Here is a 27157-nt window from a genome sequence, read left to right as displayed (position 1 = left end):
TGTGACAACCCTCAACCCTGCTGTGGTGCGGCACAAGGAGCCACGGAGAGTGCATAACGGTGCATGTAGGGTACATGCTTTGGGATGAGGTCCTGCATGTGGAGGCCAAGCACAGGAGGCAGAGTACCATGTGCACCCAGGAGGCAGTGCTGGAACCGCCCTGGGTGGAGGGTCACAGCCAGAGCCTGGTGGGCCAGGTGGCCCCTGCTTGCACCCAGTACAGTAGCCATGGGCAACCCATGAACACCCTGGGGTGAGGGGGGAGCAGACTGCACACCACAAAGCTGGGTCAAAGCTCTCCTAGTTGGGATTCCTGGTGCTGCTTACTCAAACTCTGTAGCAGACATCAGGCTCCAGCCTTTAGAGATGGGCTGCTGTCAGGGGAGCCGGTTCCCCGTCACTGGCGAGCTGCCCTCCTCTCAGTCCTGGGCAACTCCTCTCTGGCCCTTCCAGCTGAGAAGTTATACACCTTCTGGCATTTTTTTCTAAGACTGGGTGCTGCTTATGTGTCCCCCTTCGCCTGGGCTGGTGAGTCTGAGCACCAAAGAGACCATGAACACCACCTGTAGGCTCATACAGGATGGGAAGGAGACCCCTTTCCCTGGGGTAACCTGCTCAGGGCAGCCGGCTCCAGGATAGCCCCTTCCCCTCATGATTTCTTTCACCCTATTACTCAAAGCTGCTTTAGAGGTGCAGCTTGCTCCGGGCCTCAGACTATGTGCCCCATCCTGATCCCCCTGCTCAGCTAATGGCTCTGGAATTGGTCTCCCTGGGTTCCCAAATCCCAGCTCTGCTGTTAACTGGTTGGGTGACTGGACAAGTTGTTTCACCTCTCTGGGCCTCAGTGCTCTCATTTGTAAATTGGGGATTTTTAAGTTATTGAGGGGATTGAGAATATGACCATAAAGCACTTAGAGGAAGCCCCACCTCGAGGAAGTGCCTAGCAAATGTGCGCTATTCCATCGGGGATGGTGCATCATCAGAGGAAATACAGAATGCCTAGTTAAATTCAAATTCCAGATACGGGTTTTTAGTAAGTATGTACCAAATACTACATGGGATATACTTCTACCAAGAAAATCAGTGTATCCGAAACAAGAATTAACTGCGTCTTTCTCCCCCTCCATCTGGCAACTCTCTACTGAAGGAGGCTGATCCTGGGGCCTGGAGCAAGACCTTCCTGACCCCTGATTTGCCGACCCCCTCCCCCGCGGACTGGTGCTCCTCCCCTCACCGGCTACTCAAAAGCAGTCAAGACACACGACACTCGACCTTGGTCATTTCCATCCGCCTCATCAACAAGCCTTTAGGTGCGAGTTGGAATTAGTTCTTTCTGTTCTACAGATGAGGAAACAGCTTGGAGAAGGCAGGGATGCGGCCTCTGTCCGCCCAGAAGCCATCTCTTCCCTCTGCCCCTCCCTGTGCCCCTCCAACGGCCGAGCCGGAGCCGACAACAGGACGCTTCGGTCCCGTCGGGACACCGTCCTGGTGGCTGCGCTCCGCTCGCCCCTACACACCCTGCCGAGGCCGGATTAGGAGGGGGCCCCGGCGCCGGCCACCGGGCCGCGAGGCAGGCAGCGTTCCGAGCAGCCACGGTCTGGCACCAAGGCGCTCGTCACTGGGCTCGGGGAACCCACCGCTGACCCGAGAGCCCCTTCGGTGGTTTCCCCCCCGGGCGGATGAACAGCAATCCTTGCAGGAAACCATTTGAAGGAATTCTCTGTAAATGAACCAAGCATACAGTTTTCCAGAGGGTGTGGCACAGCTGTTCCGTTCTCCCCGGGGCCCCTTCTTTCCAAGGGTCACTCCGGCAGAGCTGGTCTCTGAGGTGGAGGGGGTCCCGGATGGCGTCACAAAAGCTGGCCTGTCCCAACCTCAGGCCGGTGGGGCCGAGGGGTCCAACCCCAGCTCTGTTCTCTGATTGATGAGATAGCTCCGCGGCCTTCTGTTGGCTTTCCCGAGGCAGCCTGGATGCCAGCATCCCTCTACCCAGCAACCAAGACACTGCAGACACATGAGGTCACTTATGGCAAACACACAAGACACCGCAACACTAGCCCAACGTACTGAGCTAATTGCACTCCTCTGCCCTCCCAGGGGTATAGAATCCACGGGGGCAGGCTCTGAGGTCAAGACTGAAGCCAAGACTCTTTACTACTTACTCTGCATAAATCATTACTCTGCCCGGAATGAGGGCGCCCCACATCTGGACCGGGGTGTCTATGAAGGCTGTCGTAGGTCCTTCGTTGAAAAACTGCAACGGAGGACTCGGAGGTCTTAGCGACAATGCCTCTGCCATCCTCCCGGCTATTCAGACACCATCTGCTGGTGGGAGGCACCTAGTAGGGACCCGGCAGAGGCAAACTGATGGGTCTCTTGCTCCCAGGCTCACCGAGGCTGCGGCGCTCTCCTGCCAGCCTCGTTGGTATCGGCACACACGGTCGTTCTGGGGCCCCGGAAGCCATGCTTCCCAAAGCTAAGGGCCACCAAACTCTTACCAAGCCTTAAGAACTCCAGCTACCGAGGCAATTCTGTTTTCAGGCCTGTTCCAATCCCACAGAGGTTCCCCCCGAAATCCCAGGTGTGTGCTTTGAGGTGGGGCTTCTAGAAAGGGGCTTAAGACAGTGGTGCAGTCGAGGCATCAGCTGTGGGCGTTCAGGTCCCAAGGCCAGGAAGCAGGTACTCTGCTGCGCTCCCTTCTGTGGCAGGTGTCTTAATCAGGTGTTCTGATAGGTCAAGAGATCCGGCAAATCAATCCCCATGAGTGAACATTTAACAAGCCCCCAGCAGTGTGTCCAGAACAAACTGGGCACCTTAGAAAGATCGTGGACTGCTGTGTGCATATGACAGATTCATACAAGGTCCAGGCAGCAAGAGACATCCAAGTGCCACTGAATTTGACTTTTAAAATTGTTTTTTTTTTTTTTTTTAAATCCAGGATCAAGACCACAGACAATTTATTATGTAAGACACGGGGTGAAGAATGACCAAGGAAAGTTATGGCTGTGAGTGACATGGAGTTTAGATGAAAAGGCTCAAGTTTGCTGAAGAGAGTTTAAATTTGGCTTTTGCTCTTGGAAACGTCAAAATAATCATAAGAAGCACTTATGCCTTACAGAGCAAATAATCCACAGAGTGTCATTTTCATTTTGCAAACAGGGACACAATAGCAGTCAAATATAAGCCTAAACACCCAGAGAGTTAACATACAGGTTTGGTAAGATATAACAAGGGATTTAGCATGCTGGTGGGTTTTTAAACCAAATCCATATTGAACCCTGTGACCTACTGGAGCTTCTAAGTGGAACCTGGGGAGAGCAGCTTTTCCATACAAAACAACAACGGACGACAACAAAGGGAAACCCAGGCTCTGCTGGATGTCTATAATACTCATTTGCAGTAAGGCTTTCAAGATACATGAATTTTTATAGCATTTGTATTTTAAGGATTTAGGGCAAATACATTTTTTTTTCTACTTGATAAAAAGAAAATTAGTACTTAAAAGGTTCAAAAATATATCGATTGAGTGATTTTTTTTTACATAAATAAATTATATTGATTTTTAGGATTTAACAGCTGAAAAAACCCTTTCTGCTTCCACTGGAGGCAAAACTGAACAAAATGTTAGTTAAATAGAGAGCAGCATTTCTAAGAAATCTGTTGTCAGCATTATAGACCATCTATGCTACAAAGATGTCATTAAATAGGATTTGCTCAATCACTGGATTCTTTCTTCATACTTATATGATCCGTTATAGAATTTCTGATTTTTATCTCTGATTCATAATGATGGGACTCCACTTGAAAATACATGACTGATTTTTTCCCCCAATCACAATTTAACAGACTTCTTTGAGATGCTCATTTTAACATTTACATAATTTATAATTCCAAATGTATAAAAGACAATGACAAAAGCATCATAAATAAATAATGCAAACTGAAATAGTTATGTCAAACTTTTGGACCTTCTGATAAATTAGCAAAACTGTAACAGAAAAAGTAAAAAATACAGTAAATTGTGACAACACAAAGTGAAACTGGTTCTAGTAACACTTCCAACATTTCCAACGGTCGTGCACAGCCCTGTGCCCCCAGAGTCCTGGACCATGAGCTTATTTCAAGTCCCAGAGTGTGAACTGTCGATAAAGAATAAGACCCTCAGGAGGGATGGTACACAAGTGGGGAGGGAAAGAAGGCAGGTGCTTCCTGATTGAGGAAGGGAAAATGATGTTAATTTGCAACAATCTTGGCTACCTTGATTTGGAATCTGGGTCCAGCTGCAAAATGGAAACCAAATAGGGGAAAAAAAAATGGAGAGAAGAAACAAACGTTCACAGTCGTTTTATAAAAGGTGGCACACACATGTTCGGACAACCTCAAATCATTTGACGAAGGGACCTAGCAAAGTGTAAAAGTGTTGAGTGACTCTTCTCACAGGCTCCAGAAAGAGCCTTATTCTTGGTGAAGGGAAGCGCAAGGTAAAAACCTATTAGGGCCCTGGTAGCGGCTGCAGCAATTCTTGAGAACGGGGTTAGCGCTTGTGGGCAGCGTGCAGCCCCGCGGGGGTGGGGTGGAGAGCCCCTTGCCTGCCCGCCCCCGTCACCGGCAAGAACTCCGGGTGTGTAAAGCTTTTTCCTACCGAGAGTGATCTCTGAACTCGGGGGAGAGAGCATATGTATGTCTAAGACAACGCCTCATCAGTATTTCTTTTTGCTGCTCGTGTCTGAAACACCATGAAGGGGGACGTCCTGTTACTACCAGTAAGGTGTTTGTTTTATAAAGAAATGAATATACGCATTTTCAACCATTAGTTATATACTTCCGCCTACACTACTCATTTAGTCATCATGATAAAATAGGGAAATATTTTAACTAAAAAATATGCACCAGCACTTCCTTTTTCTGTGCTTTTTTGGTTTCCCCATTACATGCTTCCCATTCAACACAGCTCATGGAAAAAAGAGCCCTCGTGGTCTCTCTTCTTCGGCCCTTGGATGATAAATCCCTAGACAGCTTTCACTTGCCATCATCCCTCCTGGAATAGGTGGGAAACTTGGAGAAGGGGGGGCGGGGGAGCGTGTCACCAAGTACTGTATCAGCTACGGCTGCCGGAATGAACAACTGGGGAACAGAAGGAGAATCCTGTGCCTCCTACACTAGGTCAAACTCAGCTAATGAAGTGGCAAGACCCTGCGACTATTCACATCTGTGACCACAGTTCTCAGAAAATTAGGTAGGTAATATTACTTATGGAAACACAGGTTCTTATGAAGGTGAAGTGAGGAAGTAACAAACCTTTATGGGATAAGAAACTTACAAGTCACAATCATTTCTTAAATGAAAAAGTTCTAATTGGTGTCACTGTTAGAGTCTTTGAGGCCCCCTTCCCTGGCCTGTGCCGCATGTTCTCTATCGGGGGGCACGGGTGCCCTGGATTCAGGGCAGTTCTGATCGCTGCCTGGCTCCTTTTCGGACCCGGGAGCAGGCTCTGGATTGGGGTTCAGGCTGTCTCCTTTTGTTTTCTTCTTCTTCCTTTTCTGGCTCTCCAGACTTATTACTTCAGAGTGTCTGGCCTGCTGCATTGCCGGCAGAGCCATGCCCATGCCAGGGGAGAGAAACATGGATGGGTAAATGAGTCCAGGAGACACTCCTGGGATGAGAAATGGGTTAAAAGCCACAGGACTACTGGTAGTTATTGCAGGTTCGGACTGATCAGAAAATGGACCAGGACCAGGCTTGTCTTCAGCTAACGTGTCTGTTTTTACGTCATGGCTACTTGGCTTGTCTTCTACAGTCTTTTCGGTCGCAGGTGTACCACTTTTTGTTGTGCTTGGTAGAGGCGCTGGAGCGGTGGAAGTGCAGGCAGCTGCCATGGGTGCGTTGAGGAGTCCGCCGACACCGAACATCTGGGGCACTGTGGCCATCCCCGGCAGCATCATGGGCAGCATGCTCAACGTGCTTTTGACCTCTTCGCCCGTGGGCATCGCGGCAAAGCCAGCCGGGAACCCCACCAGACCTGTGAGGGGGATGCCTGGCATATTTCTCATGTTCTGGAGTCCTACCAGGTCCATCCCAGCAATCAGCCCGTTCATGAACAGCGGCCCCATCCCCGAGGGAGAGTCTGCCACGATGGCAGGAGCCTTCAGGAGCTCGCTCCGAGGCCGCCTCCCCCTCCGGCGGGGGCCCCCATCTCGAAGAACAGGCTCAGCCAGGGTGTGATTGAACTTGCTTTCTGGGAGAAACCCCTGAAAAAGGACAAAGAAACACAAGATGCTGAAGGTTACTGGATGGCAGGTGATGGGCTGGGGGTGAAGACCAAGGTTCTGCACTGGCCTATCCTGTCCCTGTTGCATGAAGGACCTGAGTGGGAGCTCCCTGCGTACCTGCCTTGCTGCCTCTTGCCTAACTGTGCCTGAAGTTGCTCTCTCAGAGGCCGAGAGCCAGCCACCACCACACAAAAGCAGCAGGAGTTCTAGAAAAGCCAGAGCGCTGGGGGCTGGAGCCCATCTAAGGACACCCAGGTCTTAGTTGAGATTTGTGGCTGCAAGCACTTGACCAAACCGAGCATTCATCTTCTTTGTGACACAAGAAGTTTTTCAATGGAAAGTTTTGCTCCCCACAAAGCAAAGTAGGGGAGACAGAGTTTTGCAGCAGATGTACCTGAATGTTGGTCTGAAGTCCGTAACTAGCTTCTCAGAGTTCTGGTGAGAAAGGACCATGACACCCATCTGGCAGTTCCCAAAAATGAAGTGTGCAAGATATTACCCGGCCCACAGGAAGGAGTGCTCGCTGAAGGGATGCCAGTAACTGTGCACACCCCACTCCCTCTGGGTCCTAAGCTCCTGGAGGACAACCACTCAGACACCACACAGGGTGCCTACGTGTTCACTGAGGAGACGAAGACATTCTTGAACGTTGTTGGGGAGAAGCATCACAATAAGTGGCGTTCTGGTTTCCCTCAAGGGAGACGATCTAGCTTTCCTCTGATCACAGAGCTGCATCGTGTTCTGTGACCTCTGGGGCCGAGCACCACGGGGCCTGAGCTGTGGCTAAGCCTGGGAGCCTGGGACATACAGCTCCGCTGGCACACGGCTCACCCGGCACCCCGTCCCCGCAGGCAGCTCACTGCGCACACTCAGGGTGCCTACCAGCGGGCTTCGTGTAGCCCTCCTTCCTCTGGGACTGTGGCTCTGGGCTGTGCGGGGGAATGAGGACCCACCAGAACCTGCTGGAGAACCTGCTCTGCCAGAGGTTACTGACTGGTTGCAAGGAGACAAACCGTTGCATTTACAACTTATCTAACTCTGAATTTGTTTCCAAAATGGCATGAATTAGGACGCCTGGGTGGCTTAGTGGTTGAGCGCCTGCCTTTGGCTCAGGGCGTGATCCCGGGGTTCCGGGATTGAGTCCCACATGGGGCTCCCTGCATGGAGCCTGCTTCTCCCTCTGCCTGTATCTCCGCCTCTCTGTGTCTCTCATGCATTAGTAAATAAAATCTTTAAAAAGCAAACAAATAAACAGACAAAAAAAATGGCATGAATAATCTCTGCGTCAAGAGAAATGTTCTGCCCAGAGAAAGGGAGCGATTTCTCTCAGGACCCCGTGCCTGAAAGCCCTCCATGGCCCGGGGAACTGCCCCCTTTCCTTTCTGCTGCCGTCACTCCTCTTGAGCTGCCATTTGGCTCATCAGGGTGGTGCACATCCACGGCATCAGGGGCTCATTATAATAACTGCTGTTGTGCCCTTTCGGTCTTTGTACAGAGAAGCATAAAGAAAATGCCCTTCCCTGTGGGTCTCTGGAAGCCCTTTCTCCTTTCTGAGCCACTTCTCGTGGTTCTGTTACGGAGCTGGTATTATTCTACTGCCTTCTCTTTGATCACAGCAGTGGTGAGGCTTAAGATGTTCAGAGTGGCCACGAGAGATTTGTAACCTTGGGTTTGCACTGGGCAAGCAGGTCACCATCGGGACTGGAACGTGGAAACTGGGATGGGCCCCTACGCAGAGACAGGACGTGGCAGGGCCCAGTGGTGAGGCTCCTGGGCGGCGCTGATGCTGGAGGAGCCCACACTTCTCTACAGCCACCTCTGCTGCCTTTTCAGGATTCTCAGCCGTCTGTATAAACGCCTTCCCTTTCTGCAAGACTGGAGTGGGGAGCGGGGATCTGGCAAGACACAGCTGAGACTCCACCGGTCTGCTTTGAGGTTCAGATGCAGGGACCCAGCTGCGGTCCTTGATGGAACAAGAAGGCAGGTGCAGGTCACATCAAGAGACACCAGAAGGGCCAGAGAAACACTTTTATTAGGGCCAGAGTGCTAAAGACAGGAAAAGAAGTCAGAGTCCACGGGTATCTAAGGGCTGAGACTGGCAGCCAGGCCTGAGAACAGGTGAGACGGCTCCTCAAAACCTTTCTAAGGACACCCACTTTGGACTTTAATCCAGGAGCTCTGGCATCGCATTCCATTCACTGCCTTTCTTCTCCCTAATTAAAGAAGTCAAATCCTTAGAAAGCCCAACATATCTCTCTTGGAAGGGGCAGCTGTAGGGACAGGGTTAGCTGGTAACAGAGGTTCAGGTTCTCAGTGAGCACACACGTGTTATGTGGTGGACTCCCACACAAGAGGCAGCTGGGAAGGGAGGCATGGGGCCCACGGGAGTGGCCGTGTGGGAACCCGGCAATGGGTGGCCATCACAGAGGGGGGCGGTGGGAACAAGGGGAGCAGCAGGAATGACAGTACCACTCCATGTGCTTTTACCCTGTGTTAGGCAGACGCTAAGGACTCCATCTGCAGTATCTCAGTCAGCCATCCCACTGGCCCTGAGGCATCGAGTACAGTTATCACAGCCATTTTACAAAGAATTTATAGTTTTGTAGACATGGGAAAACGTGTATTTGAATGTTCCCGAGTACCCAGAAATTATGTCATTTTTGAAGTCCTACATCTGTCCTTCAATGTCCGAAAAAATATTCAAGAAAAACCAGATCATGGACAAAAAGCTTTATGACAGTCAACTCTAAGAAAATTCTTCTCAAAAAGCCCTGGTTTAGAAGAGCAGAATTAAGGGAAACATGATACTGTCATGTTTTGTGCCCTCCCTTGTTTGTGTTCCTCACAGAGTCAGAGAGGCAGGGATCTGCCCCTGGGCACAGATGGTCAGGGAAGAGCAGCCCATGGCTCCCAGTTGGGAGCACTACACCATGCTGTCTCTTATGCCCCCGTGACCACTGCCCACTCCTCTCAGGGCAGCTGTTCCCTCTGGCTCTGGGGATGACCACTTGGGGAGCAAGTACTGCCTGGTTCCTATTTCTGAAGAGAGAGAGCTTGATAGACTGGGGCCAGACTAAAAGCAGAACTGCTGAGGGCCCTCACACCACCTCAGCTGAGGGCCCCGGCCAGGGGAGCCACCCCTGGACCACAGGGCTTTTCCAAGACCTCTTCCCTGTAACCCACTCATAGCCAAGAGCTAGGGAAAGGTGCCAGGGCATGCTTTTTCCTTGATACCCACAAAGTTCCCTCGTAACTCTCCAGTAGGGAGGGTGTGTTCAATCTTAGAAGTCTTTCTGTTGGAAAGCAAACCCAGAGCTTGACGAATAATGCGCCCATCTTCTTTTCAAACAATCTGTTATACATCAGATGTTCGTTTACATACTTCGAGTTTATCAGCACACCTAGGGATAGACAGCTCATTAAGACCAGCCTGTGTCCCACAGGAATCTTCCAACATGCTCCTCAGGTATTAGAATGTCCAGAAGCTTCCCCTCCCCATCCTTATTATTGTGAGCTTCTGATGTAGAGAGTACCAAGCCCTCTCAGAACTGGGAACCTGCCAAGGAGGCAGACAGAAGGCTGGCTGCCTTCTCCCCTTCAGATTTGAAGGGCAGCAGCAGAAAGATCCCAGGGGTGAAGAGAACAGCTCTTCACCCACAGCATCGCAAGAGGGATGCTGACGGAGGAAGTCAGGTCTCACCACTTCCTGTGGGAGCGAGAGTCCCTCTAGCCGCCCAGCAGCTGCCCACCCCAGCCAGGTGCCCCTCCCAGCAACTCGGCGACCACACACAGCGGCCAAGTTGGGCTTTGGCAGCTCTCCCTCCTGGTAATTATACCCTGAGAGCAAACCTGCTTCCTCTTCTAGGGGAAGCCTGGGGAGAGGGCAAGGAGAGCAAGGAACAGGAGAGTTAGATGTTAAGCAACACTGGAGGCAAATGTGCTTTTCCAGATGATTACATGGGCAGTCCAACTCAAGAACATCTTCATTAATACATGGTAGCATTTATTCCAAAGTCTATGGATTCCAGCTCTCAACTTGAACTCCTGGGTAGAAGTAGAGAAGGTGGTGGTGACCAAAACTTCCTTACTCTTCCCAGGAAGCCTAGGAGATTTAGCCAACAAACATTCACTGAATGAAGAGAGACCTAACAACCAAAGAAGGAGGTGTGTGTGGAAATGAAGTTAAAATTCTAAATACACAAAAAAACAAAAACTAGCTCTAAAAGACATTTTTGGGCCAACTGGGGAATTCTGAATGTGGATTATTATTAATATTCATATGTCTGATAATAATAGTTATGTAGGAAAATATTCTTAGGAGACACACACTGAAGTATTTAGGGGTGACAGGTCATCTCTGCAAGTTACTGGCCAGTGGCTCAATAGGAAACAAACAAAAAGAAACCCACATGCATATCTATAAAGCAAACATAACACATCTACATGTGCATGTGCCCACACACATCTTGCAAGCGACCACTATACATTGGACATCCTGAAAGCTGAATCTCACAGCCTTATTGCAGCCTGTGGAGCTTGTCCAGCCGAGCCACAGCACAAGAGCTGAAGGGGCTGAGGGAGGGAAGTAGTTTCTTGATCTGAATCTGCTTCCAGACGTGGGTGTGTGTGTGTGGGGGGAGTTCTCCATGGGAAAGAAAGAGTGTAGCATACCTGGGAGGGCTCCTGCCCCAGAAGCTGTGGGAGAAGGGGGCTGTGGGGAAACGGGCCCTCCTGGAGTCAAGCAGGGTGTCGTGGTCTGGGCCATGCTGGCTCTTTCCCACTGAGGAGGCTGGTGACCCTGAGGACCAGGTGGACAAGTGCTTCCTCATCTAGCCTTACTGAAGGAAGAGAAGGGCCTCCAAAGCAGGGACTATGTTTATTTAACAAAGGAGGGAAAGTGCATCTCTGGTAAAAAAAAAAAAAAAAAGCTGGCTTGCAAGAACAGCTTAGAAATGGGTTTTCTGGCAAGGGATCAGTGTCTGTAGGAGAGTGAACATTAATTTCCAGAGAACATGAGGGAAATTGTTAGACATGTAGCAAGAAATGAGAAAGCCAAGGAGGAAACCATGTGGTTTTTCTGACATGTCTCTACAACAAGAGCTCAGAGACTACAACAAAGCAAGGACCAGAGTCTCTCCTGGAAGCCTTTCACGTGACGCTGTGTGTGGAAACACGAGGAGAATGTGGAGAGGCGGCACGAGGGGGGGAGAAAGACAGTTGGCTAAGAACTACCGCTGCATCAGCCTGCACAGCCCAAGCAGGTCTAAGAAAAGGGGTGGTAGAGATTCTCTCTGACGATAAAGCAAGAGAGGGGCAAAAGGGCAGCTTTTCCAGTGTGATAAGCTTTCTAACAAGCAGCCAACCTTGGGACAGGGCCGGGCCCCAGCCCTGGAGCGGCTGCAGTGGGGGATGGTGATGAGGGAGAGCAGCTTTGTCTGTAGGGCTGCTAGAACAATCCACCAGGTGACAACATTAGTCACAGACTCCTTGAAAACATTAAGTAACAACTTTCTTCTGCAAAAGGAGGAAATGACTAGGGTGGGTGGTCTTCTGGAGCTGAAAGGAGAAATCACATCCAGGCGACCCCACTAAGAAGGGAATTCATTCCCAAGGAAAGCTGAAGCTGGCAGAGCCATGAGGAGAAGGCATTCAGGAAAGCCCGTGCGTTTGGGGGAGACAACTCGAGAAGAGCACATGTCCACAAGGCTCCTCAGAGGCTCCCTGTTTGGGGAGGACATACTTTTAGGAGGTTAAAGCACACTGATGTATAATTTGCCCAAGCTTGATACAATTTCGGGTTGAAATGTTATTACTGCCCCCTAGAGGTTATGACTTTGCTATTCCAAATCTGTCCTCCTCTGTGAACTATAATTAACTCAGATGCATTGGACTACAACCATTTCACATATGTCTTTTGAAGTCTCTTCCAGGTTCAGGATTCTATACGAGGAAAAGGCAGTGCTTAGAGTCAGCTGTTTCTCATTGCCAGTGAGGATGGACTAGGAGGAAATGTCTTAAATGGAAATTTCCAATAATGACATTTGTTAACACTAGAAACAGACTCCTGACAGGGGTTAAGGTATATTTCCCTGAACTCTATACAGTATAATAGGACGTGGGAGGAGGGAGTGGGAGGGGGGTGGGTGGAGGTCAAGTTTTGGAAATGGTTTAAGTATAAATTTAAACCAAAAGTTCTGGTGGTAAAGGTTAAAGACAAATGACCACGGGAAGTCCTACTGCTGCTCCAGAGGCCACAGGACCACTCATCACTACTTATCAACTTCCCTTGCTAGCCTCTTGTCCTCTGGGAAGCCATTGCCTGGCCCCCCACCTCCCAGCTGGAGCTTTCCCCAAGTCTGCACGGCTGGGCTTCATGGTGACACGTCCCTCTTCCTTACCCTTAGTCCTGGCTCCTTGGGGACAGCAGGAACCCTCTCTTCCCCACTCAGAGAGTTGACATCTAATTTTCCAGGTTCCTTACAGCGTGGCCTCCTCTGCTTTGGTTTGTCTGAAAAATTCTAGGAGGCAAATGGAAACCAACATTACAAAACATTCTGTCACGGAGTCTTCTGATGACGGTGGTGTTTTCAGCTGATTTTGGTCTTCTCTCGTTAATGCCCCTCTGTACAGGAACCCACCAGGGTAGGTTGAAGGAAAGAGCTAGCATGGCCTCATCTAGGCTTTTTTTTTCAAACAACAGAGTTCCTGCGGCAAGCTGGAGAACGGGCTGAATGGGCCTCTTGGCTCAGATGTGAGCTGGCTCACCGGTCTTGCAGTGTACTGCTGACTCCCTAATATTCTCCTAACCATTCACCTGGATTCTCTCTCCACTGCTACCTACCTGGTGGGCTTTGTCTTTGGAGAGTGTGCATCTGTGAATGCATTCCCCTCCCTTTCTTGTAAGCTCTCTACCTCCACATCTTATTAGTTGGATGTACCCAAGACAAAGACGGTGGTGAGGTAGGTGAACACATGAGAAAAGAAAAACCAAGAAGAGACATAAATGCTCAGGAGCCCTCTCCTGCAGATTTCTAATCTGAAGATTTGCAGGCAAATGCAGTAAGAGAACTTGAAGCAAGAATCACAAACTTGTAACTCAATCTAAGTACAAAGTGGTAATATATTAACTTGGAAAGAATATGCAGGAACATGTTCCTGAAGAGGCAGTGTTTATGCAACCTAAAGATTTCTCTGTGCACTTAGGATCTTGTGTGGTAATTTGGGGGTGGTGGTGGCTAAGCTTAGGCAAGTTCTGTTCTCATCAGATTTTGTACAATAACTTGGCAGAGTATTCTGACATGGGCTGTGATTTCTATTACTAGAACACTTAATCAAAATTTAAACTTAAAAATAAAAAAAAAATAAACTTAAAAATAAAAACCAAAACTTTAAAATGATGTTCTCAGCTGATACAGATCTCTCTAACTTCCTGGTCTCCCTAAGCATGCTCCTTATCAAACACAGCACCAAGTCAGCAGGAAGGAAATGACAGCGTCAGGTGGCACCCACAACACTTACTGCTCCAAAGCCAGGAACCTCTAAGGAGTAGTCAGCCTGCTGCCTTAGCCAGTCAAGCAGACTCTTGCTGGGAATGGCTTTCTCGGTCTGGCTGCTGGCTGCTGGGGCTGGCTCGGGGGCTGGAGCAGCAGGCACCGGCCCTTCAGGGTGGGAGGCGCTTGGGGGGGCCTGCCCTGGATCTTCATGGACTTCCTGGATGAAGGAGAGACAAGTATGTGCCAGTAAGTGTGACAGAATGAAAACCAGGTCCTGAAAGGAAAACACCTAAGGTGTGCTTTGTATCTTTCCATCTGTTTCCACCTGGATATTACTGTGCTGGGGTGTGGAGTAAGAATCCTCCGCACTACTGAGGGCTCCTGAGTGTGTTGCTTCTACCTGAGGTTCCTCTCCCCTTGTCTACTTGGTATCCTTTCATTCCATCCTGTCTGCTCAGGTTCAGTGTTGCCTTCTTTGTCGCTGTCGCTGACGGTCCCAGGGTGCTCCACTTCCTGGTCCCCAATGCCCTCAGCACCCTTCACAGATTTTCCAATACCAAGAAATGCCACACTGCAATTTACTCCCCGGTGGCACCCTCTGTAGGAGGAATGCCTGTCTTACTCATGTCTGTACTCCCAATGTCTATAATGGGGTCTACAAAGTCCACTGTGGTGCTAAATAAATGTTTGCATATTAGTTTTAAAAAATGGTCTATGATCACTACAGAGAAACTATGGGTTTGCACTCTAAAAACTGAGACAACTGCCTTAAAAGTTTGCAGGACTGGGCTGCCACTTCAGCCTCCCAAATTATACAGAAAGTGTAAGAGGAAGATCAAACTTTAAAACAGACCAAATAATAGAGCTTAATAATAAAGCTCTTAGATGCTAGTGAACAAAGCCCTTGGCTTGGTTCCCTGACCTGTCACTTTATTGGATAATCTTGGGCAAATTATTCAATGCTTGTAAGCCTCAGTTTCCTCATCTATAAAATGGGAGTAATAACAACACCTTCTCAGAGTTGTGATGCTCAAACAGGACAGTCATACTAACGCCTGAACACACTGCCTGGCACACAGGAAGCACTCAATGAATACTGGTTATTATTCATTTTAAGATAAGAAAATATGAAATATGATTCCTATTTTGGAGCTTGAAGTTCAATAAACAGGAAAAACCAAAACACAAAGGTAAGTCAGTTGTCTTTGACACATTAAGTAAAGTCTAAGGGGATCTCTCTCCTGGCCAGGCATACAGCTTCTAACTTTGCTGCTTACAATGGTCTCCTCTGGGTTTAGGGCATCTTGCTCTGATCCTAATGAACCCTCGAAGCAGCCCTCTGTGGGAGATGCTACAGGCCCACTTCACTAGGAGCACAAGGAGGCATGGTGGTATGTGTCATGTCACCCAGTAGGTCAAGCAGTTTAGGAACCTGATGCCTGTTCCCTCTCCTGAACCCAAGCGCCTGGAGAGCCCACTAACCTGGAGTGCCACTGCCACAAACTCAAACCTGCTTTACTCAAGCACCAGCAGCTCTTTGGAAACCCGGGTCGGGGATCTGGGCCATTTGTATTTGAAATGGCAAGACCCCTGGCTCATTTCTTCAGGCTGTGCACAGGTGAAGGGTCTATAATGGATTAAATGTGTTTCTAGAAAAAAATGGAGCAACTGATAATAAGAGAAACTAAGTAGGAACATTTGAAATAGGGATAAAAGATCTACAAATCAAAACATCCTGTGTCTGAGGAAGTGTTTTGTTGCTCAGTGTAGAAAGGTCAATGTTTTCATTTAATGGCCTCATATACCCACCAAGATTCCAGCCTGAAGTGTCTGCTCCTTTAAAAAGATGAGGTCCATCCCTCCTTCGACATGTTTCCGTCTCCCTCTCCGTCTCCTTGTGGCAGCGTCATCTCTTCTGAGGCTTCCATTGACGATCTGTCCCGTCACTGGATGGATCAGGCCAGCTTGTAGAATTCCTGACAAGTCCATGCCGAGTGCTCCTTGAAGTGAACCAATAGCCCCAATCTTAGGGGTGCTGGCGCTCACTGGGAAAGGAGACGTGGCTCCTGGAGACCCCTCTGACGTGCAGGAGAGATCTATTGCAGATTCCCCATGCCAGCCGTTGAGGACGATGGGGGGGTGCCCGTGAGTGGCAGAGAACTGTTCTAGGCTCCGGGCCTTTGCATCCCTCTCCACCTCAAACTCATAGGGACGTCTGTGCTTTTGTTCATCCTTTGTGAATACTGGAGCCAGGAAGCTCTCCTGCAAACACAGACATGTGTTAAGAGAGGTATGAATGCCACTTCTGTGGCTGAACGGCAGCTCTTTCTCCAGGCCTGATTTCCTCAGGTCTAGTAGGATTCCTTTTTTTTTTTTTAAAGATTTTATTTATTTATTCATAGAGGCACAGAGAGAGAATGAGAGGCAGAGACGCAGGCAGAAGGAGAAGCAGGCTCCATGCAGAGAGCCTGATGCGGGACTCGATCCAGGGTCTCCAGGACCATGCCCTGGGCTGCAGGCGGTGCTAAACCGCTGCGCCACCAGGGCTGCCCTCTAGTAGGATTCCTAATCAACCTCTTAGAAGTTCTTTCCATTCAAACCTTCTGAAACCTTAGCACCAGATTACTTGGACAGCTTGTTTTTTTTTTTTAAGATTTTACTTATTTAGTTGAAAAAGAGAGCGCTAGAATGCACAAGTGACAGGCAAGGCAGAGGGAAAAGGAGAAGCAGATCCCCCTGAGCACAAAGCCCAATGTGGGGCTTAATCCGAGTATCCTGGGATCAAGACCTGAGTTAAAGTCAGACACTTAACCAACTGAGCCAGCCAAGTGCCCCTCATCTGGATAGCTTGTTAAGACAGCTATTCTACTTCAGTGGGCCCAAGATTCTGCACACCTAACAGGTTTCTAGGTGCTGCTAAAGCTGCTAGTTCATGAACTACCCCTGATGTTCAAGATCATAATCCAGGGAATCTCAACCTCAGATGTATATCAGAATTCATTGGAAAGTTAAAAAAAATTCCAACACTCAGTCCACAGCCTGGACCAATTAAATCAGAATCAACAGCTTTTCAAGGTCCCCAGCAGATTCCAATGTGCACTTGAAGAGTGAGGGCCAGTGTGCTAACAATGTACCTCAAATTAAGCTGGAGCTGTAAGCCTGAGTTTATAAAAACCATTCTCTGATTTCCCTTATTTCTATCAGCTGCCATCATTCTTATCGTCTTTCCAGTGTGGAACATACTGATACATTCATGCCTCCCTCTCCTAATATGTTTGTTAGTCATCAAGTCATGCCAACCTACATCCACCCCTTTTTACCTACTCTACCACTAAATTGGTCCAGGACCTCATCTCTTCATCAGATTCCCACTTGGCCTCCCAGACCCTGGCCCTCTTTCTTCCTGACCATCCTCTCCCCCAAGAACCTACATAACCCTTCAGCCAAGCTGTAAAACCCTGCTTTCATCATGCACTTCCCTGCTCCAAAATTTTAGTAGCTCCCTGCTTCCTAGAGGATAAAATCTAAATTCTTCAATTAATACCAGTGAACTTACAGAAGAAAAAAAAAAAAAAAGCCAAAGAAAGAGAAAGAGGAAAAGAAAAAAACACAAATCTATCCATTAAGTATTTGCTGAATGAATGACTCAACTGAGAAGTACAAAGTGTCCTTCACTGTTTGTTCATAGCTGACATTATGCTTATGGCCTCACCTTCTGGATCTGGGCCACCAATGCTGCACTACTGCTGAAGCTGTGTTCTGATGCTTCTGGTTCTGAGAGGCTGCTCCGAGAACCAGCACTGCCCGTTAACACTGGGGTGGGCAGGGTGCCTGAAGGCTCATATTGCTGGCTGGAAGGCCATTTCCCCTTTAACACCACGTGGCAGATATTATCCAGGCGGTTGATTATCACGCGATCCTATAAAAAAAGACCAAAAGCTCTGAGGAGTAAGCAACAAGCTACCCAAATTCACAAAGTCCCTAGGGATCACGTGTCACATTTTTCTAACCAGAAGGAGTTGATTAGAAAAAAGCACACTCAAATGTACTCACTTTACAAGTCTTAAAATAAGTTCTATGGTCTGGACAATGAAAATTAAAGCCATAGTGCTTTAAACGAAGGCAGTTTTATCTTATGGTCTAATTAGTTGAGCGTGTATTTCTTTAATTTTCAAATATGACATTACTAATACCTTTTCAAGACACTACACATTTTTCGGAGTTCACTTTCACAAATACTCTACAAGCTGAGAATGTTTTGGGTAGAGAATGCATACTAGGAGGTGGCGGAGGGGGGTTACCTTTGGCCACTCAGAGAAGGAAAAGAGGGTCTTCTCCTGGAGCAGCTGAGCAATGGTGGGAGCCCGCGCCTCCTGCAGGTCATCCCCAAGATCTCCTGCAATGCCTGATGTTGAGCTTTTGCTCTCCTCTTCAGAGTATTTCCCTGGGTAATCTGCAAAGAAGGGTTTAAAAAATTAATCCAGTACTTGGGAGACAGTAATGATCTCCAAGATTAGGACAGCTGATCTGTCTTTTCAAAAACTTAGCCCATTGTGTGCTAACTTATTTGAAATTGAACATTAATTACCATGCTTTCTATTTCCAGAAGAACCCCATCAGTTAAGCCATAAATGCAGATCCTTTCTCTAAGGCTATCCATGCAAGTCACCTGATAACTTTGCATCCACACCCTAACAAAAACAAAAGAGATTGTCCTGTGTACCCAAGAATGAGAGCAACATGAGCAGCAAGAGGCTTGTACATGTGGTGTACAAGCCAAGAGGAAACTGAGCATTATAATACTTTTATACATTTGAAAGCAGTCTTTGAAATGTAACACATTAAACTGCTGACATTAGTGATTAAGGATGAAAAGTCCCAAAACTTACAACAAAGGTAAAATAGACCTGTTTCATGTCAAAAATGATGCAAAAGAACCTATAACATTTAAATTACTTCACTGATGGAAAGATATGGAAATGCAACTCATTAAGTTTCAGTGGTGAAGTTTATTATCAATGCGAAATGGATTTTTAAAGACCCACTTACCAGTAAGGGAGGGAATGACAGGGAATGAACACAAGGTAGTGAAATGTCCAGTGCAGGTAAAGTTGGGAGCCTCTTTTCTTGTGAAATGATATGGAATGTAGGTCCTCTGAAATGTATAGATTTCACTGGTGACCTCTGCATCAGTCTAGAGAGCCACAGGGACCCCTCACCAGAAATAAGACTTCTTTAGGCCAGCAGATTCAAGGATATTTGAGACAGATGTGGCCCTGACCCTCAGATTCTTATGGTTTCATGGAGGGAAAGAGAGTCAGGAAAACAGTTATAATAAACGAATAAACTATAAACAGTGGCAAGTGTTATAAAAAGAAACAAGTTGTCAGGATAGGAAATAAGAGAAAGCAGAAAGGAAGGTTGGTTAGAGAGGGTTTCTCAAAGGAGAGCACACCCAAGAAGAGGAGGAGGATGCTGAGGAATTAAGAGACACATCCGGGGGAAAGCGCAAAGATGAGGGTAGAGGGTTATAAACATTTGCATAATGTTGAATCCTGTAGGTCACGATAGAAAATTCGAATTTTACTCTAGACCTGATGGGGAGCATCACTGAAAGGTTTTTATTTTTTAAATTAATAACAAAATTTTTTTTAAAGATTTTATTTACTTATTCATGAGAGGCACAGAGAGAGAGAGAGGCAGAGACACAGGCAGAGGGAGAAGCAGGCTCCCCACAAGGAGCCCAATGTGAGACTCAATTCCGGATCCTAGGATCATGCCCCGAGCTGAAGGCAGACACTCAATCACTGAGCTACCCAGGCGTCCCTCTGTTTCAAGCAGAGAGGTTGGATTTAAGTCTTAAGAAAAAGTAATGATGTGTGAGAGAAAACCCTGGAAAAAGAGCCAGGAGATGTGGGGGTTGGCCCCAACAACCATACCAATTACTGCTCCTTTCCAGTAGACTGACCCTCTCTGCCCCACCTGTCCCACATCTCCTGTGTGTGGAGGACCCCTTCTGAGGTCTGCAAAAGCATTTTGTAAAGCACTGGGGCAAGAGGGCCCACTCATGAGTGCGTGTGCCGCCCACCAAAGCTCATTAAGCCGACATTGCAACAGAGAGGGTTTGGTGGATAGACACTTCTCTAAACCACACTCTTCTGGGACGCCTGGGTGGCTCAGCAGTTGAACATCTGCCTTCAGCTCAGGGTGTGATTCCAGGGTCCTGCGATGGAGTCCCACATCAGGTTCCCCACAGGGAGCTTGGTTCTCCCTCTATGTCTCTGCTTGTGTCTCTCATGAATAAAAAATAAGTAAACAAACCATACTCTTCTACACTCTACTCATTTCACTGCCTGGTTTCCAAGGACTATTTGGTGATTTCCCCCACAACAAGGTTCAAAGAAACAATATAAGGTTTATAATCTAACACATTAGCAGCGATCCTTTGTGGCATAGGCTGAGGATGGACAAGGTCAGAGATTGGCTCCCTCTGGGTCAGCTGGGGCCACAAGCTGATTAAACTATTTTCAGCCTGTCATCCTAGCTACTGTGTAAATTTTAACTTGAGTTAAAATATCAAGGGAGTCACTAATCACAGTGACTAAAACCAAAGGTGAGGGAGCATACAAAAAAAAGGGGGAAGCTAGATCATACAAGGGAGCTTAGCTGAGCTCCCCTCCCTCTTTCCCTCTTTGATATAAAAGTCACTGTCCCAGAAGGAGGAGGCTGTGTCTGTCTAAATCCCTGAGGACCATACCCAACATCAAGTCAGACACGAACAGGGATTTTGTCTTTTGGGGTTTTTTGACAGTAACAAGGATAAATGGAATTATTTTTGTTCACTCTAATATGCCCTCTTGGGTCTGAAGCAAAAACTAACAGTAAAAAAAGTTAAAAACTAACTCTTGTTGCTCAGAATCTCTAATCAAAGGGATAGAAATACCTAAGAGTCATTTATATTTAGACTCTTAACATTTAAAAAGTCCTAACTTGAAGCCTTATCTAAGACTTCCCTATTTAAAAAGATTTGTATTTATTTGTATTTTTGTTGAGTTACTTATAATTTTATTTTTTTTAGTTACTTGTAATTTTATTTTTATTTCTGATTCTAAACCAAATGTACCAACATTGAATCACAAGCTTCTGACAATGACATGAATAACAACAGCACTGTGTTTGCTCACCTTAATAAAGATCACATTTATTTGTACTTTTGTGGAGTTCCTGAAAAGTTAACTGTCCTTATAGAAAAGTGCAGGCTCTTGACGTTCCTAAGCTTTTCTACTTTAGTTTGAAGCACCTCACCTAGTGGAAGAAGTTACTTCCCCCTCAATGCCATGGCTAGCATCTACCACACAGAAAGAAGCACACAAGCCCAGCCCAAATCACAGGGTTGATGAGGCACTTTGCCATGATTGTTTACAATCATCCTCAATGTTCTAGAACGATATCAGAGTTAAGCTACTCTGTCTCACTTTCAGATAAGGCCTGTGACCTTTGGTCTTAAACCACAGGGACCGAGGGCAGGTGCAACTCAGAAGCCTCGCATCTCTTGACACTCCCTCTGCGCTCTCCCCTTCCTACTACGTGAGAGCTCGCTCATCCAATATCCCATAGACCCCACAGAGCTTACCTTGAGCATGGCCATTCCCATCTCTGTCAAAATCATCTTTACTCTCAAAATCCATGTCTTCGGACTTGAGCTCACTGGCTTCTGGATACACATGGAAACTTTTTTTGCCTTCTGCACTGTCCTTCCAAGGCTCTTTTAACAGCTCATGTTTCCCCTGAGGGGGTTCTGCTGGAGTAGCAGTGGGCTCGCCCTCCACTGTGACACTGTTGGTTTTACTTTTGTACATGTCTGGGTGATAACCCTTGGGTTTCTCCACTTCAAACCCCTCGTTCTCGAGGCCTCGCGTCCACTGGTCTGCGTGCTTGCAGTGACACTGACAGGCTGCTTGAGGAAAAGCCCCCTGTGGTCCAGGATTCTGATTCATGGCTTCCAGGCCTCCTCTCTTGGCTTCCTCCACATGGAAACTTCGGCTCTTTTCCCTTAGGGTATCTGCAGTGGGCTCAGCCAGATGCAAAACCTCCGGCCTTTCCCTCAGGCCTGTGTCCACGCCTACATTCTCCTCCTCATTTTCCTCCTCTTCCTCCTCCTCATCGCTGTGGGTCTGACTCAAAACCAATTTGCTTTCTAAACTTTTGTCTTCTAATAAATCAATTAATTGCTGATCTGAGGACAGGCTTCTTCTGGAGTCACAGACACTAAGATTGTACATATCTACAAACCCACTTTCATTTCCTTGATCCAAGGAAGGGGAAGCTAAGCATTTGGCTTCTAGTTGCCCAATGCTTTCAGGCCTCTGCCCTGTCTCACTGCAGAGCTCCCCTTCCCTTGAAAGAGAGAGCAACAGATGTTTTCCATTTTTGATGTTCATCTGAGCTACTCCTGCCTCTAAGCTATCCATAAAAGAGGGGCCTGTGGGTATCTCTGCCTCGTGGCCACCAGGCTGGCACTTCCCCTCTTCGCTTGCTGAGCTGGCCAGTGCATCCTTTCTGGGTTCTGTAGTAGTGGGGCTTTCCTGGAAAGAGCCTGGCTCCCGGCTAAGAGCCTTCTTACCATACATCATGCTTTCCAAGGACTCGGGCAGCAGACTTTCGTCATGGGTGATGGAAATGACATCTTGAACTTTAGAAAGAAAGTTTTCACAAGACATATCAGATAAATTGCCCCCAGGTGGAGGGGGATGATCATCTCTCCCTTCTATTTTCACTAGATTCTCAGGCTCATTTTCAAGCGGCTCTGAAGTCCTGTTCATCTGAGAGTATGTGAGAGATTCATACAGTTTGGAGTTGGTCTGGTAAAGGCAACAGAGACTTTCTGGTGCCTGGACGTCCGTTCTCTTATGCTGGGCGTAGTTTCTGTAAGCATCCAGGAAGGACAGCTGGGGGTCAGTCATGACATAATAGTCGGTGCGGTTTAGCCCATGTTTGGCAGTGCCAACGAGCAGGTCCCGGTCATGCTTCCCACACTCCCACCAGACAGGGAGGTAGAGGCTGGGCCTGCAGAGCTGGAGGCGCTCGTGCAGCTGGGGGCACCTCAGCACCTGCTCTCGGACCTTTCGCAGCAGTTCGATACGGTAAAGGGTTCTCGCAGCCCGTTCCTCAGTGATGGGTTCCACGTAGATGCTTGGATCTGGGGGACCTGGAGAGGCCAAGGCAGAGCCTATCACCGAAGGTAGCCCCAGGACACTTGCAACCCACCTGAGCCCATGCATCTCTGGGTCTAGCAGCTTAACTCCCTGGCTCCCCAGCACATGGGTGTGTGTGCCCCTGACACAATGGAAAGCTACAAGAATGGAAGGTTCTATGAAACAAGGACAGATCCAGTGAAAGAGGAGCATGAAAACTTCAGTTCTGGAAGGAAGATAAGCTTCCGTTCAGTAAGCATGTACTCTGGCTTCTACCTAAGGTACTGTGCACATGTCATTGAGTTCTTATGGCAATGCCAGGCTGTACCATCATTATTCTCATTTAAAGGATGAGGAAGTAATATGTCAGATATGCTGACTTGCTCAAGGTACAGAACTAGGATTTGAGGCCAGGTCTTGTCAGTAGGACTGTGAGGTCCAGCTCTTTGCAATCTATCCAGATCCCAAATTTTAATGAAAACACCCTAACCCTGTCACACGGGGGCAGGCTGCTATCAGCCCAGGACTCACACTGGGTGGACTCCCAAGTTTCTTTTAGCTTTCCTACAATACAGTCAGATGGGCCAGATCAAGTTTATCTTTAAGTGTGAGGCAGGAGAGGGGCAAGAAGGAAGCTGCTCCATCCCAACCAGGACATAATTTCTCAGAATCGGTCTCTATTGGATCAGGGATTGTTACAACCACTTACTTTTTATAGCTAGAAGTCAATATATGGGAAAAGTTAAAGTTACTAAGATATAATCTACGGAGGGAGCAAAGTTTGCCACGGAATAAATCTCTAATTAACAGTAGCCTCCCAATACTCCTGTGATGTGTTAATCTGAATTTCAGTTTTTGTTGACATCGCATCATTTTGGGAGAGAGATTTCATTCTGTGAGGGTGGACCCAAGTAGCAGTTCATGAATTTGTGAAAACCCACTTGTCTTTACCTGAATTCTTCAGGTAGACTCCACTCTTATAATCAAGATTACCTGAAGTGGTTCTGTACCTTGAAAATAAACATGCCCTTTCCCAGTCTCATCAGAGACATATGGACAGAGAGCTTTCTCACCGCCATCCTTCCATGTGGGCAGACGACAGACATTCCGGCACATGGCCACAAAACTATAAAAGTAGTGCTCCAGGCTCTCATCCGATTTCTTGTCTAAACGGGAAATGATGCGGAACTGTGTCCAGTCAAAAGTTTTCTTTTCTTGATCATAAACAACCCCGAAGGAGGACACTGCTCTGTAGAAGTCTGCTTGCTCTCTTCTAGTCCACCTTGGGATTTAATCAGAAAGGGAGAGTGAGCTGTTGTTCCTTAAAAAAAAAAAAAAAAAAAAGCCAACAACTACTACTTACTGAGTGCCTACTAGGAGAGTCCATGGAGTCAAGAAAGCAGGTAGGCCTGGTGTGCCTATTTTATTATTTTTATTTAAGTTATATTGGGCTGAGAGGCTTATAACGAAAACAGCCTTTCATCCTACCTCCACTTTCAAATCTCTCAACTTGTTCTTCCAGTATTTACCTAATCACATGTGCAGACTTGCTATCTCTTAATTCATTAATTTTAGAGATTACTTAAAAGTCTATTACTACTTGTGGGAGATGAAGATTTTAAAATACTATATATGCTTATGTGAGGGGTTCTGGGGCACCGTACTCTACATCCCCAGAGGGAGTCCAGGTCAGGAGTAGGGTGAGAGGCTCAGTGAAGGAGTGAGAAGCAGAGAAGAAGGGTTTAGGTTCTTTTCTTTGGAGCTGTGAAAGATGGGAGATATATTTCTATTTGGCGTTCTTTTAATTCACTGGATGTTGCATCAGAAGGATAGATAGAAAGTCTCAAAGAACTACAGCTTTGTTTCTTTCTGGTGGCATTGTTCCTAGCCTGTGTGGTCCTTCTGTCGCCATTTTTAGGATAACTCTCAGATGGGCAGGATACTCCTGATAATTTATCCTCTCCTTTTGGGCTGGCATTTTATAGTACTTGGTGCTCTCAAAGGCTTGATAAGAACTAGTTGCTATAATATGGCAGCTTCAATGCACACTATTCACTTTGGTGCTAAAAAACATGGTCTAGGGGCACCTGTGGTTCAGTGGTTGGTTGTCTGCCTTTGGCTCAGGTTGTGATCTCAGAGTCCTGGGATGGAGTCCCACACTGGGCTCTCTGTAGGGAGCCTGCTTCTCCCTCTGCCTATGTCTCTGCCCCTCTGTCTCATGATTAAATAAATAAAATCTTAAAAAACAAAACATGGTCTGACATATGCTAATTTTAAACATTCCAGGGATTGGGGTCCAACCTAAGGAAGAGGATTCAAGTTGGAAAATCACAGAAGTCTGGGAATTGTGAACAAAAGGGTTTCCTAGATCTCATCAACTTCTCAGGCAGCACGACAACACCATCACTGGAGGCTGGACTGAATTAATTCTGGAGACCCCCTAACTTCACAACGAGAACATTAAGTACATTTTGTCTATCTTCAGCACTCTCTTGTCAACCTTTACTCACTTGCAGCTCTGTATGCCCTATGGCCACTGACTTTTACCTCTTTTGAGCTTCCTTGTTGATGAGATCCATTTCTGAGGTTCTCCTGAACATCTCTTCTTGGACCCAGTATCCTTGGTTACCTGGTCCTAGGATTTCTGGTCGGCAGAGTTCCTTGCGGTTACAGCGCTGGTACACGGTGACCAGACGCCTGAGACGAGCCGTGAGAGCAGATGAAACTGGCCAGGGTGATTTGTCTGGGTCGGAGCCATCCTGGGCTTCAAACATCAGTGAGGATATTAGTATTTACAAACAGAACCAAAAAAAGGTGGCTCTTTTTTTTTTTTTTTTTTTTTTTAAATAAAAACACAGCTAACTCAAGGACCCACTCATTCAGTTCAGGAGCTAGGCATAGCTGGAAGGGCTGAAATTCTGCTTTAGAAACACCTTTAGGTTATAGATGGCTCTGTCATCTCTCACAAAAAAATGCATCTGTCCCTGGGGGCAGAACCAATCTGAGGACCTTGTGCTAAGGCATGGGAACAAGCAGAACCCCCATGGCCTTCTCCAGATAGAACTATGGGCTTTTGTGTAGCTGGGTCTTCCAAATGCCAAGGACTTTATTAAATTTGAATTCAGAAAAAGCAAGCAAAAAAACAAGCCACATCAAACCAACCCTCCCTAACGTTTCATCCCCCCAAATAATTACATAAATAATAAATCAATGAAACAACTCCTTTTTTCTCTCTCTCTGACTCCATCCTGACCTCATGTATCACTGGTCTCACTTCTGAATTTCAACGACAGGTGGCGGAAGCTTGCCAGAGCCATAGTAAAGCTCGGTGTGTGACTCCAGGAGAGTTTGATGAAGGTCAACTTGGCTTTTTAAAAGAGCCTCCTTAAAAAAGCACATTTCTATTACATGTAAGCTCCAGGATAACTACAAGGAGGGACCTTACTTTTCTTTGCCTTCAGAAGGACACAATCTCACCTGCCCGGCTGTCATCTTTCTTTTCGCCAAAAATGCCATCACCTCCATCACTGGAGCTCTCCTAGGGACAAATGAAGTCATGCCATCAGCAAAGCTGCAGCCCAGGACAAGCCAGCTCAGACAGCCACCATACAGCAGGAGCTCTCTCCTGAACCATGAACACCTTGAAGACCTAAATCATCCAGTCAATAAAAAGCTTACTTGTGCAGTTTTAAAAGAACCAGAAAGCAGTTTATTTAAAATAAGCATTTTTAACTAAAACTGTATGGAATGATTCTGTCTGCAGAGAATTAGCTGAAAGAACGATGAGCTGGCATGCTCTCCCAGGCAATTATATTTTACAAGCACTATTTTAGCTGTGAATTTAAATATTTGCTTTACCATCATCTCTTGCAATTTAATACTGTCATTTCACAAAGGTTGTGCCTGCATTTTAGGTTTTGGTTGGTTTTTTTTTTTTTTTCTGTGAAAAAGTATCATGTTCATGTTCATTACGGTTAGCTTACTTCACAGCAACAGATGCTCTTGTCCTAAAACGTGACTGCTCCAGACATGAGACCTGATGGTGCAAAACCCCCAGGAATTTAAAATTAAAATCACAACTGAGGCTCCAAGTGAATCTGGAGTAATTTCACAGGCACAGAGCTTATCCAAGTTGGAGCGTTAGTCAAACTGGCTCTAGTGGATTCCTTTACAAACCCTTTCTTGGTCTCAGGAAGGGAAC

General features: G+C 47.1%; 1 protein-coding gene across 4 annotated transcripts in view; it reads right to left on the bottom strand.

Moving 5' to 3' along the window:
- Positions 1-2902: 2902 nt before the first annotated feature.
- The window catches only part of CHD6 (chromodomain helicase DNA binding protein 6), a 203486-nt gene continuing 179231 nt past the window's right edge, over positions 2903-27157 (bottom strand). For 3 of the 4 annotated variants that reach the window (XM_055346281.1, XM_055346261.1, XM_055346271.1), the window contains 10 exons: positions 26434-26494; positions 25504-25720; positions 24030-24238; positions 21396-22970; positions 18064-18215; positions 17475-17681; positions 15572-16024; positions 13788-13979; positions 12668-12787; positions 2903-6248 (listed from right to left, as the gene is read on the bottom strand). In XM_055346281.1, the coding sequence (XP_055202256.1) occupies positions 5352-6248; positions 12668-12787; positions 13788-13979; positions 15572-16024; positions 17475-17681; positions 18064-18215; positions 21396-22970; positions 24030-24238; positions 25504-25720; positions 26434-26494 (4083 nt within the window). In that variant the 3' untranslated portion in view covers positions 2903-5351. The other variant, XM_055346291.1, reaches the window with a different exon arrangement.

Source organism: Nyctereutes procyonoides, unplaced genomic scaffold, assembly GCF_905146905.1.
Source record: "Nyctereutes procyonoides isolate TBG_1078 unplaced genomic scaffold, NYPRO_anot_genome, whole genome shotgun sequence".
In the NCBI taxonomy this organism is placed as follows: domain Eukaryota; kingdom Metazoa; phylum Chordata; class Mammalia; order Carnivora; family Canidae; genus Nyctereutes; species Nyctereutes procyonoides.
Note: the sequence above shows the minus strand (reverse complement) of the source record. Positions and strands in the feature narration are given on the sequence as shown.